The sequence below is a fragment of the Chiloscyllium punctatum genome, chromosome 36 (assembly GCF_047496795.1).
Source record: "Chiloscyllium punctatum isolate Juve2018m chromosome 36, sChiPun1.3, whole genome shotgun sequence".
In the NCBI taxonomy this organism is placed as follows: Eukaryota; Metazoa; Chordata; class Chondrichthyes; order Orectolobiformes; family Hemiscylliidae; genus Chiloscyllium; species Chiloscyllium punctatum.
Genome location: NC_092774.1, coordinates 14,481,251 through 14,502,850, shown reverse-complemented (window position 1 = coordinate 14,502,850; position 21,600 = coordinate 14,481,251). Strand labels below are relative to the sequence as shown.

The 21,600-nt window shown below is 46.7% G+C and overlaps 2 protein-coding genes and 1 long non-coding RNA gene across 7 annotated transcripts in view; 2 read left to right on the top strand and 1 right to left on the bottom strand.

Annotated features, from left to right (window-relative positions):
* LOC140460739 (uncharacterized) overlaps window positions 1–21,600 on the top strand; it is a 200,566-nt gene that overhangs the window by 66,911 nt on the left and 112,055 nt on the right. The gene's annotated exons all lie outside the window — the stretch shown is intronic.
* The window catches only part of LOC140460807 (uncharacterized), a 33,946-nt gene that overhangs the window by 3,333 nt on the left and 9,013 nt on the right, over window positions 1–21,600 (bottom strand). The gene's annotated exons all lie outside the window — the stretch shown is intronic.
* Window positions 10,200–20,169, top strand: LOC140460745 (uncharacterized). Of its 4 annotated transcripts, none has more exons than XM_072555386.1 (3): window positions 10,200–10,422; window positions 12,173–12,265; window positions 17,947–20,169. In XM_072555386.1, exon 3 carries the CDS (start codon window positions 18,338–18,340, stop codon window positions 19,562–19,564), a length of 1,227 nt encoding a protein of 408 aa, XP_072411487.1. In that variant the 5' UTR covers window positions 10,200–10,422; window positions 12,173–12,265; window positions 17,947–18,337; the 3' UTR covers window positions 19,565–20,169. The 4 variants fall into 4 exon arrangements, with proteins under 4 accessions (XP_072411487.1, XP_072411490.1, XP_072411488.1 ...); XM_072555389.1 differs by lacking the exon at window positions 10,200–10,422 and adding an exon at window positions 11,448–11,543; XM_072555387.1 differs by lacking the exon at window positions 10,200–10,422 and having other exon boundaries at window positions 12,154–12,265.

The following is a 21,600-nucleotide window of genomic DNA, read 5'->3' as shown; positions in this document are numbered from 1 at the left end:
CACCCAGTCACAGTGTACTCACAGCAGGTGATCTCACAAGAAAAAGGAAACCAAATTCGAAATGACGAGGTGCTCGTGTTTTAATGTTTGTTCATGAGAAAGTAAACCACAAATGGGGCTCTCCCAGGATTCTTATACTATCCTACTTGAGGAATTCTCTCTCCCTTACATCTAACTCTGAGAACCCAGCTATGATTTACAACAATATTTACACCAGCAGAAGTAAGGCACCTGTTCTCAAATAGACAGAGAGATATACAAGATCTCTCATACACACACACACACACACACACGGGAGTGAATGCACATTTGCAGAGCTGAGCTCAAGTGTCACTTTTTGTCATAAAACTTTAAGTTCGCTTGATAAGGTGCTTTCCAGGAAGTTCTGGGATTTGCATATTAATGATACCTACAACCCATTTGTAAAGATGAAAGCCTTAACAATCCAGGTTTGTTCAATGGATCATTTCAGTGACAGGACACTGTCATGTTTTTCTATAAATTCTGTGTCTTATTATCTTATTCTCCATAACCACCTGATGAAGGAACAGTGCTCCAAAAGCTAGTGCTTCTAAATAAACCTCTTGGACTATAACGTGGTGTTGTGATTTTTAACTTTGTCCAGTTTAGGGGGGGAAATTGCTATGCTAAATTACCCATAGTGCCCAGGGATGTGCAGGTTAGGTGTGATAGTCAGGGAGTAGAGCAACAGGTGTAGGGGAATGGATGTGGGTGGGTTACCCTTCGGAGGGTCAGTGTGGACTCGTCGGGCCGAGTGGCCTGCTTCCACACTGGGGATTCTGTGAAGGGAAGGAATTCCTGCAAACTGTGCAGGGCAGTGCAGGCTAGCCAGCCGGCCGGCCGCGCCCCACCCCTTCCTCTCTCCCCTTTTCCCATTCCCTACCCCACCCCTGACCCATTGAAGGCGTCACAACGTGGTAGTAGCCCTGTCAGTTTGCATGAAACTCCCTCCCTCTTGGCAATTCTTCATCGTGTGGTGTGTGTGTGGGGGGTGGGATGGCGGGGGAGGGGAATATGTTCACTTGTGCCAACTGGAGTGAATCCAAGGAGGCAGCAGACTCTGCAAACTCAGGTATGTGTCTTAATTACCCGGGTGAGGAGGGACAGAAGGATGGGGTGGAGCTGTTTTCCCCTTCGCGCCAGAGTCTTGAGACTTTTATAAAATCATGAGGGGTATAGATAGGGTAAATAGACAAGGTCTTTCCCTTGGGATGGGAGAGTCCCAAACTAGAGGGTCATAGGTTCAGGGTGAGGGCGGGGGGAGATGTAAAAGAGACCTCAGGGGCAACTTTATCATGAAGAGGGTGGTGCTTTTATGGAATGAGCTGCCAGAGGAAGTGGTGGGGGCTGGTACAATTCCAACAGTTAAAAGGCATTTGGATAGGTGTATGAATACAAAGGGTTCAGATGGGTCAGGGCCAAGTGATGGTAAATGCGACTGGCGTCATAGAGATGTACAGCACAGAAACAGACCCTTCGATCCAACTCGTCCTTGCTGACAAGATAGCCAACCCAATTTAGTCCCAGCTGCCAGCACCCTGCCCATATAGGGGCGAAGTGATGGCAAACGTGACTAGATTAATTTAGGATATCTGGGGAGGTTGGGCCAAAGGGTCTGTTTCCGTGCTGTGTTACCCTAATTGTCCTCGGTGAAAGCAGAAGTGTGGTTGTGAAGGCTGGACTTTCAGAGCATGTTTTGCCCTGACTGGGAGCAGAAGGGTTTGTCTGAAGTGTGTTGGTGTTAATGCCTTGATGTCTCATTTTGCTCCCACCTTCTTGGGGTCATTAACCATTTTGTGTCTGGTCCTTCCTCAAGGCGCTGCATTGCAGGTTCACCCTGAATTGACACACTATTTTTATGCTTCCCAAAATCAGACCTGCTCACTCTCAGCAGGATCCCAGTGTTGTGAAAGATAACTTTCAGGTGGAGGTATCCAAAATTCAGAGAGAAGTCAGTCTTGATGTTTTTGCTTTTTCTGCCCCTGTAAGATCCTGAATCAGCACCTTCAGGGGAATTAGTTCAAGTGGAGTGAGAACAGAGGTGAAGGGAGAGTGGGATGGTGCTTTCAATTTTGTGGAACAACAAAAGAATATTCCACACAAAGTCGATTTGCTTGTTCTGAATTTCTACCCTACACTGATAGTGATGACGTTTGTAATCTCTTTTTGCAGAGTATTTGAAAATCTGAAGTCAGAAGATTCAAAATCAACAAATGAAGGCCTTATGCCCGAAACGTGGACTCTCCTGTTCCTCGGATGCTGCCTGACCTGCTGTGATTTTTCCAATGCCACACATTTCGACACTGACTCTCCAGCGTCTGCAGTCCTCACTTTGAGTCAATGTCTGACAGTCACTCAGTGCATTCGGACCGCAACAATTTTCAACTATGATTCTGTGAGAAGGAGCAAAGCTTTTTGGTTCCTGTTTGAGTACGTTTTCAGTGTCAGTGGGACTGGATGAGAGACCCTACTGTTGCAGCGCACTGATTGTGGAGCATGTAACCGCTATACAGCCTGGGAAGGGGAATTGACGGCAGGGTGGGGCTGTATGCGTGTTTGTGTGTAACTGAAGCATTGGCCATGGAGAAACCCAAGGAATCCCACCTTTTGGAGAAACGATGGAAGTGTGATGACTGTGGGAAAAGCTTCTGTTTCCCATCTACCCTGGACTCTCATCGGCGCAGCCACACCGGGGAGAGGCCGTTCCCCTGCCCCGAGTGCGGGAAGGCCTTCAGCAATTCCTCCAACCTGCTGACCCACCAACGGGTTCACACGGGGGAGAGGCCCTTCAGCTGCCCAGAGTGCGGGAAGTGCTTTACCCAGGTCTCCACCCTGCTGACCCACCGGCGGGTCCACACGGGGGAGAGGCCGTTCACCTGCTGTCAGTGCAAGAAGGCTTCCACCTGCTCCTCCGCCCTGCGGAGGCACCAGCGAGTTCACCTGGAGGGGAATTGAAACTGTGATGGCCAAGTTGCATCCTTTACCCGGTCTGGCCTACACATGACTCCAGGTCTACAGCAGTGTGGTTGACTCTACACTGCCCCACCCCTCCTCGCTCGGCAAATGAGAGGGGAGAAACTTACTTGGAGACAGAGTATGGATTGAAATTGCTGAGTGAGGAGGCAACACATCCTCCTGGTTACAGCTGTACCAAGGATCCAATTACAAAGGGACGACTGGGTGCTAACCAATAGTAAAGAATGTGGGGGTGGGGGGTGGAGTGTATGTACTTTGACCTTGAGCTGTTTAAAAAGCAGCTACTTTTTCTCTGCCTTTTTGCAGGGGAATCTGAAGCTGTAACAAAGTTGGGTTGCAATAAAGGTTACCTGAATTTACCCCCTGGCTCAGACTCTCATTGAAAGCTTTGAGCTCCAAGAGGTTTTGTTTTAAAGCTGATCATTTCTTTCAGCCTCCTGCACTAAGCTTCCAATGTTGTCTGTCAGATGGAGCAGTGAATGAGGAGCCAGTATCATTCGAAATTGTAAGTTTTTCAGGATTGTAGAGTGCATCATTTCATCGTCATTGTAAAGTTTCCTGGCAGCATCGGGAGGTGTGGGCTGTGTTCAATGGAAACGAGGTGGAGGAGCCGATGGGGGACTGGCCTGGATGAAGTTAAAAATCCCACAACACCAGGTTATAGTCTAACAGGTTTATTTGGAAGCACTAGATTTCGGAGCGCTGCTCCTTCACCGGGTAGCTGTGGAGCCGGATCAAAAGACACAGAATTGATAGCAAAAGCTCACAGTGTCATGCAACTGATCGGATATATTGAACAAACCTAGATTGCTGTTCAGACTTCCATCTTTGAGAATGGATTGCAGGTTTTGGTTCATTTATATGTAAATCCCAGAACATCTTTTAAGTTACGTTCTTGAGATGACTTAAGGTTTTATTTTTAAAAAAGGCTTACAGCTCAGACAATGCATTAAAGGTGTGAGGTTCGAGCCTGTCATACCCCAATCTTGGATCAGACTGGTTCCAGTTCCAAAGTAGGAATTTATAAAATATTACACAGATTGACTGCCTGCAGTTTCTGCACATTTTGAGCAAAGTAGAATGTATTTGGAAAGGCAAGGACTGATTTAGGGCTAGTCAACATGACATTCTGCATGGGAAATCATGTCTGACGAACTTGATTGAGTTTTTCTGAAGAAATTACAAAGAGGATAGATGAGGGCAGAGCTGTAGATGTGATCTATATAGACTTCAGTAAGGCATTCAACAAGGTTCCCCATGGGAGACTGATTAGCAAGGTTAGATCTCATGGAATACAGGGAGAACTAGCCATTTGGATACAGAACTGGCTCAAAGGTAGAAGACAGAGGGTGGTGGTGGAGGGTTGTTTTTCAGACTGGAGGCCTGTGACCAGTGGAGTGCCACAAGGATCGGTGCTGGGTCCTCTACTTTTTGTCATTTACATAAATGATTTGGATGCGAGCATAAGAGGTACGGTTAGTAAATTTGCAGATGACACCAAAATTGGAGGTGCAGTAGACAGCGAAGAGGGTTACCTCAGATTACAACAGGATCTGGACCCAATGGGCTGAGAAGTGACAGATGAAGTTTAATTCAGATAAATGCGAGCTGCTGCATTTTGGGAGAGCAAATCTTAACAGGACTTATACACTTAATAGGAAGGTACTAGAGAGTGTTGCTGAACAAAGAGACCTTTGGAGTGCAGGTTCATAGCTCCTTGAAAGTGGAGTTGTAGGTAGATAGGATAGTGAAGAAGGCATTTGGTATGCTTTCCTTTATTGGTCAGAGTATTGAGTACAGGAGTTGGGAGGTCATGTTGTGGCTGTACAGGACATTGATTAGGCCACTGTTGGAATGTTGGATGCAATTCTGGTCTCCTTCCTATCGGAAAGGTGTTGTGAAACTTGAAAGGGTACAGAAAAGATTTACAAGGATGTTGCCAGGGTTGGAGGATCTGAGCTTCAGGGAGAGGCTGAACAGGCTGGGGCTGTTTTCCCTGGAGCGTTGGAGGCTGAGGGGTGACATTATTGAGGTTTCCAAAATTACAAGGGGCATGGATAGGATAAATAGACCAAGTCTTTTCCCTGGGGTCGGGGAGTCCAGAACTAGAGGGCATAGGTTTAGGGTGAGAGGGGAAAGATATAAAAGAGACCTAAGGGGCAACATTTTCATGCAGAGGGTAGTACGTATATGGAATGAGCTGCCAGAGGATGTGGTGGAGGCTGGTACAATTGCAACATTTAAAAGGCATTTGGATGGGTATATGAATAGGAAGGGTTTGGAAGGATATGGGCCGGGTGCTGGCAGGTGGGACTAGATTCAATTGGGATATCTGGTCAGCATGGACGGGTTGGACCAAAGGGTCTGTTTCTATGCTGTACATCTCTATGACTCTAAAAGCAAGTTGTAGACAAGTAAAAAGGCCCAACCAGGCAAGGAGGTGGTTAACAACCTTAGGGCATCCCTCTTAAACCATGCATCTTGTTTGTTTACAAATTAAACATGCTTCAGCTCTTTTCCTATCTGCTTTCTGGAAATCTGGGTGACACCAGGTTTGTAATACAGTATTAACCATTCCCTCCTTGCCCACGTGTGTACAATACTGCACATAATCAATTGAAAAAGGCAGAGGCAAAGAAGGAACACAAAGTAGTCCATCAGGGGTCACCCACATTTCGGTTTGAGTATCGAGGGAGTACCCTGTTTGAGGCCATAGTTTGTGCTGCTCAGCAGGGGGCGCACCCTGTGATTTCAGTCCCATAGCCAGGCCTGGCATTTCTATCCCCATATTGTCTCTGTCGGGGTTTTGCTGGGGACCCAATGGGACCAGAGGTTTGGGGTGTCAGGCTGCCTGCTTGGCAGCAGCATCCATCTGCTCATTCCTTTGGAGACTGTATCCATTGCCTCAGCATGAGCTGAACATCTTGATAGCTGCCAGATTGATTGGACAAAACAGCATTACTGTTCGTCTGCCCCATGGGGGTTAAAAATCCTCTCCGTTCCCCCAAGTCTCTGTAATCATGGGTCACACCAAAAGCACAGTGAGAGTTGAAGATCTCAACCCCCGGGAGGGGTCTCTCAGTTCCGAGATCGGTCAAACAAACACTAGGATTATGGTCTGCTTCAGCAAGGTTTCACACTTTAATTTGTAACGGCCGGGCAAAGATTTGTCCAGCAACACAGATATTAAAAGATTGTGTTCCTTCGAGAAACTGTGTGATTAACGTGGAATAAAATATCAATTTTTATATGTTTCTTAAGAGACAGTACAGCCTTAATTACAGAATAATCCAATAAAATGTAATAAAATTACATAGTGGACAACAGATTAACCCAATGATATTTCCTGGGAACAATGTTCTTATACTTGTGATTCAAGGTTAGCTAGGATGGTTAGTAATGTCTTAATTAGATCCATACAATGAAGAAGGCATTGTTTGCTTAATCTGTAATTCAGTTAGCTCAGGAATGCAGAAATGCAGCTTTTAGCCATTTTAAACACAGTGTTAATTTGCAGCCTGAAGCCTACATTACTTTATAGTATATTACTTTATATTGAGATGCTATTTTGAGGTTATTAAAAGCTCCTGACAACAGCCTAAATCTAGGTATTAGATCCTCATCTGGTGTGGACCTGCTCCATCACTCAAAACAAAACTAAATGTACGATTTAAAGCCATACGTGCTATTCTGCTAAATTAATCCAGCTGATTTGTTTTTCTTTAAATATGTGAAAACCTCATGAACAGTTCTTCCAGTTAATTACTGGATATTCAACTTTCTCTTCAAAATTAAAGATCATCACAAAACTGGGTGTCATTGTGGAATTTTGAATCTGGAGGGTGTGCTTGAATGAACAATATTTCAAAGTGAATGTTATCGTGTTCAGTATTAAGACTTTCTGGAGATGAAAAATTTGCCCTTGTGTGTTTTGCAACACTTAACCAAGGTCAGTTCTATAGAATATGCAGACAGGTTGATGTGAGAGTTGAGAGCTGGGGCAAACATCAGAAATAATGGAGGCAGGAGCACAGCAATTAGAGTTAGAAAGTTAGCCAAAAATATAAAAACAGGAAGGAAAGTTTCGTCACTTTGTTAGCTTTTATAAGAAAAGCTAAGTGTTGGTTCTGTAAGACCATAAGACCATAAGACATAGGAGTGGAAGTAAGGCCATTCGACCCATCGAGTCCACTCCACCATTCAATCATGGCTGATGCGCATTTCAGCTCCACTTACCAGCGTTCTCCCCGTAGCCCTTAATTCCTCTAGACAACAAGAATCTATCAATCTCGGCCTTGATGACATGTAGTGTCCCGGCTTCCACTGCACTCCGTGGCAATGAATTCCACAGGCCCACCACTCTCTGGCTGAAGAAATGTCTCCGCATTTCTGTTCTGAAATGACCCCCTCTAATTCTAAGGCTGTGTTCACGGGTCCTAGTCTCCTCGTCTAACGGAAACAATTTCCTAGCATCCACCTTTTCCAAGCCATGTATTATTTTGTACGTCTCTATTAAGTCTCCCCTTAATCTTCTAAACTCCAACGAATACAATCCCAGTATCCTCAACCGTTCCTCATATGCTAGACCTGTCATTCCAGGGATCATCCGTGTGAATCTCCGCTGGACACGTTCCAGTGCCAGTATGTCCTTCCTGAGGTGTGGGGACCAAAACTGGACACAGTACTCCAAATGGGGCCTAACCAGAGCTTTATAAAGTCTTAGTAGTACATCTCTGCTTTTATATTCCAACCCTCTTCAGATAAGAGACAACATTGCATTCGCTTTCTTAATCACAGACTCAACCTGCATGTTTACCTTTAGAGAATCCTCGACTAGCACTCCCAGATCCCTTTGTGCTTTGGCTTTATTAATTTTCTCACCATTTAGAAAGTAGTCCATGCTTTTATTCTTTTTGCCAAAGTGCAAGACCTCGCACTTGCTCACGTTAAATTCCATCAGCCATTTCCTGGACCACTCTCCCAACCTGTCTAGATCCTTCTGTAGCCTCCCCACTTCCTCAGTACTACCTGCCTGTCCACCTAACTTCGTACCATCGGCAAACTTCGCTAGAATGCCCCCGGTTCCCTCATCCAAATCATTAATATATAATGCGAACAGCTGTGGCCCCAGCACCGAACCCTGCGGGACACTGCTCGTCACCGGCTGCCATTCTGAAAAAGAACCTTTTATCCCAACTCTCTGCCTTCTGTTAGACAGCCAATCCTCAATCCATCCCAGCAGCTCACCTCGAACACCATGGGCCCTCACCTTGCTCAGCAGCCTCCCGTGTGGCACCTTATCAAAGGCCTTTTGAAAGTCTAGATAGACCACACCCACTGGGTTTCCCTGGTCTAACCTACTTGTTACCTCTTCAAAAAATTCCAACAGGTTTGTCAGGCATGACCTCCCTTTACTAAATCCATGTTGACTTGTTCTAATCAGACTCTGCTCTTCCAAGAATTTAGAAACCTCATCCTTAATGATGGATTCTAGAATTTTACCAACAACCGAGGTTAAGCTGATTGGCCTATAATTTTCCATCTTTTGCCTTGATCCTTTCTTGAACAAGGGGGTTACAACAGCCATCTTCCAATCATCCGGGACCTTTCCTGACTCCAGTGACTCTTGAAAGATCTCAACCAATGCCTCTGCTATTTCCTCAGCCACCTCTCTCAGAACTCTAGGGTGTATCCCATCGGGGCCAGGAGATTTATCAATTTTAAGACTTTTTAACTTTTCTAGCACTATCTCTTTCGTAATGGCAACCATACTCAACTCAGCCCCGTGACACCCTTTAATTTTTGGGATATTACTCATGTCTTCCACTGTGAAAACTGACGCAAAGTACTTATTAAGCTCTCCTGCTATTTCCTTATCTCCCATCACTAGGCTTCCTGCATCAGTTTGAAGTGGCCTCATGTCTACTTTTGCCTGTCGTTTGTTTCTTATGTACTGAAAGAAACTTTCACTATTATTTCTAATATTACTGGCTAGCCTACCTTCATATTTGATCCTCTCATTTCTTATTACACTCTTTGTTATCCTCTGGGGAGTCTGGGGATTCAATAACGGAGGATAAAGAGATGGTCGGTGAATTGAAAAGAGCTTGAATCTGTCTTCAGTAGAGAGGATACAAGTAACACCCTAGAACGAGCTGGAAATCAGGAATTGAAAGTGAAGGAGGAACTGAAGACAATTACAATTACCGGGGAAGTAGTACTGAGTAAACTGTTGGAACTACAAGCTCACAAGTCCCAGGGGTCCAAAGGATTATATTCTAGATCCTTAAAGAAAAACTAGCTGGTGATATAGTTAATGCATTGGTTTTAATTTTCCAAACGTCATTAGTTTCAGGGAAGGTTTCTGTAGATTGGAAAACTCCTTTATCCAAAAAGGGAGACCGAGAACAGGAAACTGCAGACCATTTACCTTAACATATGCCATCGGGAAAATGTTCAAAGCTATGATTAAAGATGTGATGACAGGGCACTTGTACAAGTTCAAGGGAATCAGGCAGCGTGAATGTGTTTTTGTCAATGGGAAATAATGTTGTAATAATGTTTTGAAGAACTGCCTCTCCCACCTGTGACTGAGCTGATAAATCTCATGGACCGACAGGGAATGGAATCCGTTAGCACAGTCCCCGCATTTCTACGACTTCTCTGTCGTTCTGGTGTCCTTTTGGCTCCCTGTTTCTGATGAACGATTGAAACTGTGATCACACTCAGGAAATGTGTGCAGTTACTCCCTGCTGCGAATACTATAATGTTACTTCAGTCTGTGTAACTGGTTACAGCTCCATCCCATAGACAGCTCACTGGGGCACACTCTCTCTCAACAAGGACAAAAGACATACAAAAGTGGAGTAACCAGACAAAACGCAGAAGCGATAAAATGTCGAACCACAGGGGGAAAAAATTGTGGCTCTACCCCTTTTTTCCCTGTTGGCATTTGGACACTTCAAATCTGTCAATAACAGCAGCAGCCTCAAAGAGCATACTGCGCATGTTTGCCGGTGTCAGCAACGCAGTACGCATGCTCGCTGGTGTCAGCAAAAACTGGTGCGCATGCTAATCGCTATCGGCAAATAAGACGCGAGACCATCTTTTGATTGACCAATAGGGACCATAGGAGGACCGGAAGGACGTTGGTCCTCCTGCCAATCAGAGTCACCCCATTGTCTGAATGCGGGAGTTGGACCATGAGGTTCTGAAGCTGCTGCTGCTCGTGTCTGAGTGAACATTGAGCTTCATCCCAGACTGCAAATTCCTCCCTCTGTCCATTATCTGGGAGTACGGCACTCTCTTCTCTTGTCACCTTTTCCATTTATTTTTTTCATTCTGGGATTCAGTTGTTGACTTGCAGCAACTAAAAGGAAAGGGAGTGTGTCGGGATGGGGACAGACTCTGGAAACGTTGCTCCAGGTCTGTGTCTCAATTGGCAAGATACACAGGAAGGAGGCTGGAAGAACACAACAAGCCAGGCAGTATCAGGAGGTGGAGAAGTCAACGTTTCGGGTGTAACCCTTCTTCAGGATTGGGGATGGGTGTAGGGGGCGATGCAGATAAAGGGTGTGCTGGGTGGTGAAGTGGGCACAGATGTAAACAGGTAGAGGGTTCAACCTAGGCAAAAGGGAGGACTGCAGATGCTGGAAACCAGAGTTTAGATCAGAGTGGTGCTGGAAAAGCACAGTAGGTCAGGCAGCATCCGAGGAGCAGGAAAGTCGATGCTTCGGGCAAAAGCCCTTCATCAGGAATTTCCCCAGGGTTGGGGAGTCCAAAGCTAGAGGACATATGTTTGAGGTGAGAGGGGAATGATTTAAAAGAGACATGAAGGACAACCTTTTCACATAGACAGTTGTGCATGTGTGGAACGAGCTGCCAGAGGAATTGGTGGAGGCTGGTACGATTATATTTAAAATGCATCTGGCTGGGTACATGAATCGGGATGGTTTGGAGCCGTGTGGGTCACATGCTGGCAAACGGGATTAGATTAATTTTGGATATCTGGTCATCATGGACAAGTTGGGCCAAAGGGTCTGTTTCCATGCTGTATGACTCTTAATCGTCTTTGGTGAAAGCAGAAGTGTGGTTGTGAAGACTAGAGTTTCAGAGCAGCTTTCGAAGATGTTTTGCCCTTACTGGGAGCAGAAGAATACAATGAAATCTTGCATTTGTGAGCGAGCAACTGAGTAAAGGGAGTACATCTGCGATTTTGGTGGAAAATGGGAATTCATTGCACTGTGGGGATGAAGCCCTACACTATCCAGTTATTTCAGCACGTGGATGAGACTCGGCAGTTCACACAGGCAGTCAATCCAGTAATATTTTGTAAATTCCACTTTGGAAATAGAACCAGTCTGATTCAAGATTGGGATACAGGCAGACTCTGACCTCACACCTTTAATGCATTGTCTAAGCTGATATGACACCTTTTTCTTATAAAACCTTGTTATCTCAAGAAAGTGTCTTACAGGAAGTTCTGGGATTTCCATATTAATGATACCTGCAACCCATTCTGAAATATGAAAGGCTTAACAATCCAGGTTTGTTCAATATATCATTTCAGTGGCAGGACACCGTAATGTTTTTCTATAAATTCTGTGCCTTATGATCTTATTCTCCACAACCACCTGATGAAGGAGCAGCACTCCAAATGCTGGTCCTTCCAAATAAACCTGTTGGACAATAACCTGGGTGTGTGTGATTGTTTTTTTAAACATTGTCCAGGTTAGGTTGTGTTCCATGGCGAAGTTGTGCAATTACATTTGAAAATGACACGTTATTTATTTAGGTTTTTTTAAGAGACAGTACAGCCTTAATTACAAGAAAAGACCAATCAAATGTAATAAGGTGACATGATTTAGAGCAGGTTAATCCAATGATATTTCCTGGGGAAGGGGTCTTAATTACATAAATCATCATGCCATGGTAGCAGCTCAAGGTTAGTTCAAATGGTCAATTAATGTGTCCGTGTTCATTTTAAACAAACTCCATTGTCCTCTTATCTTTGGATTTTAGCTTAATTCTGCAAAACAGCAGGACAAGCTCACAGAGTTCAATCATTATTCTCAGCCATTTTGTTGTATTATTTTAAATTGAAAAGCCATTTTGTGGTTCGTAAAAATCTACATATACTTGTTGAGTCTGACAATAACCTAAATTCAAATTTTAGATCCTCACCTGAAGCATCAGAGTCTGAGGGGTGACCTGATAAACGTTTGTAAGAGGCATGGATATGGTGAATACCCAAGGTCTTTTCCCCAGGGTAAGTGAGTCCAAAGCTCGAGGCCATATGTTTGAGGTGAGAGGGGAATGATTTCAAAGGGACCTGAGGGGCAACTTCACACAGAGAGTGGTGCATGTATGGAACGAGCTGCCAGAGGGAGTGGTGGTGGTGGGTACAATTACAACATTTAAAAAGCATCCGGATGGGGATATGAATAGGAAGGGTTCAGAGGGATATGGGGCACATGCAGATAAATGAGACTAAATTAGTTTAGGATATCTGATCAGATGAATTGGACCAAAGGGTCTGTTTCTGTGCTGTACGACACTAATCGTCTTTGGCGAAAGCAGAAGTGTGGTTGTGAAGACTGGACTTTCAGAGCAGCTTTCAAAGGTGTTTTGTCTTTACTGGGAGCAGAAGAAGTTACAATGAAATCTTGCATTTGTGAGACATCGACTAAGTGAGTGAGTACATCCCAGATTTTGGTGGAAAGTGGGAATTCATTACACTGTGGGGATGAAGCCGGACCCTATCCAGTCATTTCTGCTGGTGGGTAAGACCAGACCTCAAGACTAGGGGGAGTAGATTTAGGACAGAGATGAGGAGGAGAAAGTGAGGACTACTGCTCTTCCTGGACTATAGTGAATCTATGGAATTGTCTTCATTAAGTATATTCAAAATGGGCTTTTGCATGGTTGGGGAATTAAGGGTAGTTGGGGCAATGTTGCTAGGAGGAGCTGAGATGATGGATAGATCGGCCATGATCACAATGAAGAACGGGGCAGGCTGGATGGGCCAAATGGCTGACTCCTGCTTTTATTACTATGAAACTATTTCCCATGGCTAACCCACCTAATCTGTACATTACTGGGCACTATGGGTAATTTAGCACAGCCAATCCAACCGAATCCGCACAACACTGAACACTGGGTAATTTAGCATGGTCAATCCACCCGAACCTGGACAAAGTTAAACATCACATAACACCAGGTTATAGCCCGACAGGTTTATTTGGAAGTACTAGCTTTCGGAGCACTGCTCCATCATCAGGTGGTTGCGGAGTATAAGATCAGAACGCACAGAATTTATGGGAAAACATGACAATGTCCTGCTACTGAAATGATATATTGAACAAATCTGGATTGTTACCCCTCTCATCTTTTACAGTGGGTTGCAACTACCATTCATATGTAAATCTCGATAACATAAGGTTTTATAACAAAAGGTAACAACATCTGGGCGGCACGGTGGCTCAGTGGTTCTTAATTCTGCCTCACAGCGCTTGGGACCCAGGTTCAATTCCAGCCACTGGCCACAGTCTGTGTGGAGTTTGCACATTCTCCCCGTGTCTGCATGAGATTTCTCCAGATGCTCCGGTTTCCTCCCACAATCCAAAAATATGCAGGTGAGGTGAATTGGCCATGCTTAAATTGCGCGGTGTGTTACATGCATTGGTCAGGGGGTAAATATGGGGAATGGGGCCTGGTGGGTTACTCTTTGGAAGGTTAGTGTGGACCTGTTGGGCCAAAGGGCCTGTTTCCGTACTCTAGGGAATCTAATCCAATCTCAGCTCAGACAATGCGTTAAAAGTCAGAGTCTGTCTTTATCCCCACCTTGAATCTGACTAGTTCTGTTTCTAAAGTAGGAATTTATAAAATACAATATGTTCCGACAGCTTGCAGATTGTGCATTTTTGAGCAAAATAGAATTTATCTGAAAATATAATTCTGCAAATGCAAATTCACCCCCAAGGACTTGTGTATACTTACAGCAAAAAAGTTTATTTCCGTGCTGTGTATCTCTGTCTATTTCTGTTGGTGTAAATATTGTTGTAAATCATAGCTACGTACGAACAGTTACATGTAAGGGAAAGAGAATTCCTCAAGTAGGGCACTATCGGAATCCTGGGAGACCCCTATTTCTGGTTTACTTCCTATTGACAAACATTAAGCATGAGCACGTATTTATTTCTTTTTTTTGTTTCACTTTTCTTGTTTGATTCCCTGGTATGACTACACTCTGTGACTGGTCGGTTGTCAGGCTGGGAGGTAGTGGATTGGGTTTCGATTGACTGAATGTTGTATTGTTCTGGAAGGAGTAAAGGGGTTGAGGGGTGGGGTGTTGGGGAATCAAAACTTCAGCAGAGCTGAACATCTTGCTCTTTGAGAACAGGGAGATCAACAGAGGACAGAGAAGCCAGGACCTGAAATCCGACCTGACACCGGATTACTGTGATCAGTGTTTTGATTTGCAATGCCAACCCTCTACCTTCACCTAGCTTCCCGTTTGACTACCCCCTCGACGTTCAAGGACTAATCCTTGTCGTCCTGAAGCCACGTCTCTGTAAGGAGTCTCAGACCATAATTATTCTCTTCAATGTGTGCAGTCAATTCATTCACTTTTGTAACAGTGCAGCACACATGCAGACACCCTGTTTTCGGTTTAGATCTTTGCAATCCAGATTTAATTGCTGGTACATTTCCTCTCCTTGTCTCCATCATTCTGTGATGTTCATTTCCCACATCACTACATTGCTCACTGGCCTTGATTGGGATTGGCCGTGCGAAATTACCCACAGTGCCCAGGGATGTGCAGGTTAGGTGTATTTGTCAGGGTAATGTAGAGCAGTATGGGTGGGTTCCCCTTCAGAGGGTTAGGTGTGGACTCGTTGGGCCGAGTGGCCTGCTCCCACACTGTGGGGATTCTCTGAAGCGAAGGGATGGTTGCAAACGGTGCGGGGCAGGACAGCGCAGGCGCAATGCGTGCGCCCGGCCTGGCCCCGCCCACCCGCTCCGATTGTGGCGTCACAACGCGGAAGTGACACTGAATGAATGAAAATCCCTCCGTCTGGGCAAATGGTGGGGCGGGAAAATCTGTTCACTTGGAGCAATGGGAGTGAATCCAGGACGGGAGCAGACCCTGTCAGCTCAGGGATGGGAGTTAATTACCGCGGAGGGTCGGCAGGAGGGAGTCTGACGAATAGATTGGATTCGGGGACTGGGGACGGGGCAAGTCAGTCATCTCCCGATAGAGAGGAGTAACATACTACTGCCTCTGGGGTGAAGGGTGTTCTGTGGGCCTGTATAAATAAGTTCCTTGTGGATTGAGGAGTTTCCCCTATCAGGCTTCCCTTTTCTCGAGTCGCCCCATCCTACAAAAAGGGATGGTGTTCCTGGGCATTCTTAAAATATATACCATAATGACGGGGTTGATCATTTTTATCCTCACTAGGCTTGCGTCTGCAGATAAAATCAAAAAGACAGGTTCGGTAACGCCATGGTAACTCCCCCTGATTTCTACTGTCCAGATGGACCATCTGGTCTTTCTGATGGAAGAGTCCATTACAACAATCAATCTTCATCACGTTCCACACGTCAAAGGGGTCTGGTCCGGTGCACTGGACGACATCTCCTCAGTATGGGTGGTGGATAATCTCTGATCATTCCCGGTCCCATCCATACTTAGTGGCTTTCCCCATCAGGATGTTGTACGTGATCAGAGAGGTGAGGAGATAAGCGATCCCCCACATGTCCCTCCTCTTAGTTCAAGTATCTGTAATAAGATTAACATTAGAACAACAGCAAGATTCAAAAACCCAAATGGACAGGGTCCACTCCTTTTGTTGGGATTCCAGAATTCTCTCCTCGTCTTTCCCCCTTTTGATTGGTGCGGTCAATCAATTTACAATGGTGCAGTTGGACCCAAGCTGAGCGCCCAGCGACTGTGACCGCCGTAGGGGTGGGAAGTAGAACCTGGAAGGGGCCATCCCAACGAGGTTGGAGACCTTTGCCAGTCCAGTTCTTGACGAGCACCAACAAACCAGGGTCTACCCGTAACGAGGCTGAAAGGGAGGGAACATCGCTGTAGGCCGCATGCTCCTGAGAGTGAAAGGCACGCATAACATTGGTTAGAGCAAGAACATAACCAATCATTGCTTCGGTGACGTGGTGGACGTGGACTGAGAAGGGAGCCGAACCGTTCCAAGGGTGACGGAGGGGGTGACCAGAGAGACTCTCAGCTGGAGACAGTCGTGTCTTGCCCGCAGACATGGATCACATCTGGAATAAGGCCACAGGGATTAACATAACCAGGAGAGGCCAGATTCGGCCATTAATTTGGCAAGGTTAGTCTTGAGTCTGGTTAAAACATTCAACCAGGCCGGCCGCCTGAGGATGATAAGCAGTTGCCAACAAATACAAAGCTGGGAACAGAGTTCTCCGTTAATATTACCCACAAAGTGTGGTCCATTGTCTGAGCTAATGCACGCAGGTATACTGAAGGGGGGAATTATTTCCTTAAACAAAATCTTCACCACAGTCTCAGCAGTAGCGTTAGGAGGAGGGTAGGCTTCAATCCACTTTAAAAAGACATCAGCAATAAGCAAAACATATTTATAGCAACTCAACTCATTTCTCCAACTCAATGAAGTCCAGTTGAAGTGTCTTCAAGGGACCCTCCAGCAAGGGAGTTCTCGTAGAGATACTTGAACTAAGAGGTGGGGGATCGCCAATCACTGACCTGTTTGATCACGTACAACATCCTGATCGGGAAAGTCACTGACTGAGTATCGATGCGATCTGGAACGATCTGAGATTATCCTGGTGTCATCTGGTGCACCAGACCAGACGCTTTCAACGTGGAGTCGCTTGAGCGATGGAGTGAGCTGCCAGAGGAAGTGGTGGGGGTGCTGGTACGATGACAAGTTAAAAGGCTCCTGGATGGACATATGAATATGAAGGGTTCAGATGGATCAGGGCCAAGTGATGGCAAATGTGACTGGAGTCATAGAGATGTACAGCACAGAAACAGACCCTTCGGTCCAACTCCGTCCTTGCTGACAAGAGAGCCAACCCAATTTAGTCCCAGCTGTCAGCACCCGGCCCATATAGGGGGCAAGTGATGGCAAATCTGACTAGATTAATTTAGGATATCTGGACAGATTGGGCCAAAGGTTCTGTTTCTGCGCTGTGTGACTCTAATTGTCTTCAGTGAAAGCAGAAGTGTGGTTGTGAAGGCTGGACTTTCAGAGCATGTTTTGCCCTGACTGGAAGCAGCTGAAAATGTGTTGTTGGAAAAGCGCAGCAGGTCAAGCAGCATCCAAGGATCAGGAGAATTGACGAACCGGGCGTGAGCCCTGAAGAAGGGCTCATGCCCGAAGAGTCGATTCTCCTGCTCCTTGTATGCTGCCTGACCTGTTGTGTTTTTCCAGCAACCGATTTTCAGCTCTGATCTCTAGCATCTGCAGTCCTCACTTTCTCCTGACTGGAAGCAAAAGAGTTGGACTGAAGTTGGTGTTAATGCCTTGATGTCTCATTTTGCTCCCACCTTCCCAGGGACGTTAACCATTTTGTGTCTGGTCCTTCCTCAAGAAGCTGCATTGCAGGTTCACCCTGAATTGACACTTTTATTGCTTCCCAAAATCAGACCTGCTCACTCTCAGCAGGATCCCAGTGTTGTGAAAGATATTAACTTTCAGGTGGAGGTATCCAAAATTCAGAGAGATGTCAGTCTTGATGTTTTTGCTTTTTCTGCCCCTGTAAGATCCTGAATCTTCAGGGGAATTAGTTAGAGCAGAGGGAGAACAGAGGGGAAGGGAGAGTGGGATGGTGCTTTCAATTTTGTGGAATAACAAAAGGAAAGGATATTCCACAGAAAGTAGAATTGATTGTTCAGAATTTCTACCCTGCACTGATCATCCCTTTTGTAATCCCTTTTTGCAGAGTATTTGAAAATCTGAAGACTGAAGTTTCAAAATCAACGAATGAAGGGCTTACACCCGAAACATTGACTCTCCTGCTCTCCAAATGCTGCCTGACCTGCTGTGCTTTTTGATTGACTCTCCAGTGTCTGCAGTCCTCACTTTGATGTCAATGTCTGACAGTCTCTGAATCCATCGGGACCGCAACTATTTTTGACTGCGATTTCTGTGAGAGGGATCTACACTTTTTGGTTCCTGTTTGAGGACGTTTTCAGCATCAGTGGGACTGGACGAGAGACCCCTCTGTTACAGCGCACTGTGTGTGGAGCCTGAAACAGTTATACGGCCTGGGAAGGGGACTTCACGGCAGGGAGGGGCTCTACACGTGTTTGTGTGCAGCTGAAGCTGTGGCTATGGAGAAACCTGAGGAATCCCGCCCCGTGGAGAAACCGTGGAAGTGTGGTGACTGTGGGAAAGGCTTCCGTGTCCCGTCTGCCCTGGAGACTCATCAGCGCAGTCACACCGGGGAGAGGCCATTCTCCTGCACCGACTGCGGGATGGCCTTCAGACATTCCTCCCACCTGTTGGCCCACCAGCGGGACCACACGGGGGAGAGGCCCTTATGCTGTCCAGATTGTGGGAAGGCCTTCAGATATTCCTCCTCCCTGATGAGGCACCAGCGTGTCCACACGGGGGAGAGGCCCTTCAGCTGCCCCGAGTGCGGGAAGGCGTATACCGACATCTCCTCCCTGATGAGGCACCAGCGGGCCCACACTGGGGAGAGGCCCTTCAGCTGCCCCGAGTGTGGGAAGGCCTTTACTGACATCTCCTCCCTGATGAGGCACCAGCAGATCCACACGGGGGAGAGGCCCTTCAGCTGCCCCGAGTGTGGGAAGGCCTTCAGTTATTCCTCTGCCCTGCGGAGTCACCGGCGCATCCACACGGGGGAGAAGCCCTTCAGCTGCCCTGAATGTGGGAAGGCCTTCACAGACGTCTCCACCCTGCAGAAGCACCAGCGTATCCACACGGGGAAGAGGCCCTTCAGCTGCCCCGAGTGTGGGAAGGCCTTTACCCACGGCTCCGCCCTGCGGAGACACCAGCGTGTCCACACCGGGGAGAGGCCCTTCAGCTGCCCCGAGTGTGGGAAGGCCTATACTGACATCTCCTCCCTGATGAGGCACCAGCGGGCCCACACGGGGGAGAGGCCCTTCAGCTGCCCCGAGTGCGGGAAGGCCTTTACCGAAGTCTCCTCCCTGATGAGGCACCAGCGGATCCACACGGGGGAGAGGCCCTTTACCTGCTCTCAGTGCCGGAAGGCCTTCAGCAGTTCCTCCACCCTGCTGACCCACCAGCGGGTCCACACGGGGGAGAGGCCGTTCACCTGCTCTCAGTGCGGGAAGGGCTTCACCTGCTCCTCCAACCTGCGGAGCCACCGACGCGTCCACACGGGGGAGAGACCCTTCAGCTGCCCAGAGTGTGGGAAGGCCTTTAGCGATTCCTCGAACCTGCTGGCCCACCAGCGGATCCACACCGGGGAGAGGCCATTCACCTGCTCTCAGTGCGGGAAGGGCTTCACCCGCTCCTCCCACCTGCTGACCCACCAGCGAATTCACGTGCCAACACGGGGATTGAAGGAGTGACGGCCGAGTGCCATTATCGATTGGACTATCAACGCGGTTCCGAGGACTCCCAGGTTTGAATCCCGCCAAGACAGACGGCAGAATTAGTATTCGGTCAGAAATGTGGAGTTCGGAATCCAACGATGAGACCGTTTCAGGGAGGGGGTGGTGCAGGGGAGAAAGCCCCCATCTGATTCCCTCTCTCCCTTGTTAGGGAAGGGAACCACCATTGGGGGAAAGGATTCACTCAGTCGTTCCAGCTGCATCCTTTAACCGGTCTGGTCTACACGTGACTCCAGACCCACAGCAGTCTGGTTGACTCTACACTGCCCCTTCCTGACAAATGAGCAGGGAGAAACTTACTTGGAGACAGGGTATGGGTTAAAATTGCTGAGTGAGGCAATAATTCCTTCAGGTTACGGCTGTAACAAGGATCCAATTACAAAGGGACAACTTGGTGCTGACCAATAGTAAAGACAGTGAGGGGGGTGGAACAGGGGAGGTGTGGTGTGTGCACTTTGACCTTGAGCTGTTCAAACAGCAACTGCATTTTTTCTCTGCCTTTTTGCTGGGGGGATCTGATGCTGTAACAAAGTTGGGTCACAATAAAGGTTACCTGAACTTAACACCGGGCTCAGACTCTCATTGAAAGCTTTGAGCTCCAAGAGGTTTTTGTTTTAAAGCTGCTCATTTCTTTCAGCCTCCTGCACTAAGTTTAGAACATAGAACAGTACAGTGCAGAACAGGCCCTTCAGCCCTCGATTTTGCGCCAACCTGTGAACTATTCTCAGCTCGTTCCCTGATCCTATCCCAAAATCAACCATGTGCTTATCTAAGGATTGTTTAAATCTCCCTAATGTGGCTGAGTTGACTACCTTAGCAGGTAGGGCATTCCACCCCCTTACCACTCTCTGCATAAAGAACTTGCCTCTGACATCTGTCTTAAATCTATCACCCCTCAATTTGTAGTTATGTCCCCTCGTACAAGCTGACGTCACCATGCTAGGAAAGAGTCTTTCACTGTCTACCCTATCTAATCCTCTGATCATCTTATATGTCTCTATCAAATCCCCTCTTAGCCTTCTTCTTTCCAATGAGAACAGACCCAAGTGTCTCAGCCTTTCCTCATAAGACCCTCCCTCCAGACCAGGCAACATCCTGGTAAATCTCCTCTGCACCTTTTCCAATGCTTCCACATCCTTCCTGAAATATGGGGACCAGAACTATACACAATATTCCAAGTGTGGCCGCACCAGCATTTTGTATAGTTGCAGCATGATATTGCGGTTCCGGAACTCAATCCCTCTACGACTGAAACCTAACACACCGTGTGCCTTCTTCACAGCACTATCCACCTGGGTGGCAACTTTCAGGGATCTATGTACATGGACTCCAAGATCACTGCCTTCCTGTTATTCTTCCCAAAGTGCATCACCTCACATTTAGCTGCATTGAACTCCATTTGCCACCTCTCAGCCCAATTCTGCAGTTTATCCAAGTCCCCCTGCAACCTGTAACATTCTTCCAAACTGTCCAGCACTCCATTGACTTTAGTGTCATCTGCAAATTTACTAATCCATCCACCTATGCCTGTGTCTAAGTCAGTTATAAAAATGACAAACAGCAGTGGTCCCAAAACATCCTTGTGGAACACCACTAGTAACTGGACTCCAGGCTGAATATTTTCCATCAACCACCACTCGCTGCCTTCTTCCAGTTTCTAATCCAAGCTGTTAAAACACCCTCAATTCCATGCCTCTGCATTTTCTCCATCAGCCTACCATGTGGAACCTCATCAAAGGCTTTACTGAGGTCCATGTACACCACGTCAACTGTCCTACCCTCATCTACATGCTTGGTCACCTTCTCAATAAACCCAATGAGGTTTGTGAGACACGACCTGCCCTCGATGAAACCATGTTGACTATCTGAAATCAAATTGTTGCTTACTCGATGATTTTAAATCTTCTCTTCTAATCCTTTTCAAAATCTTTTCTACAATAGATGTAAGACTCACTGGTCTATAATTACCTGGGTCATCTCTGCTGCCCTTCTTG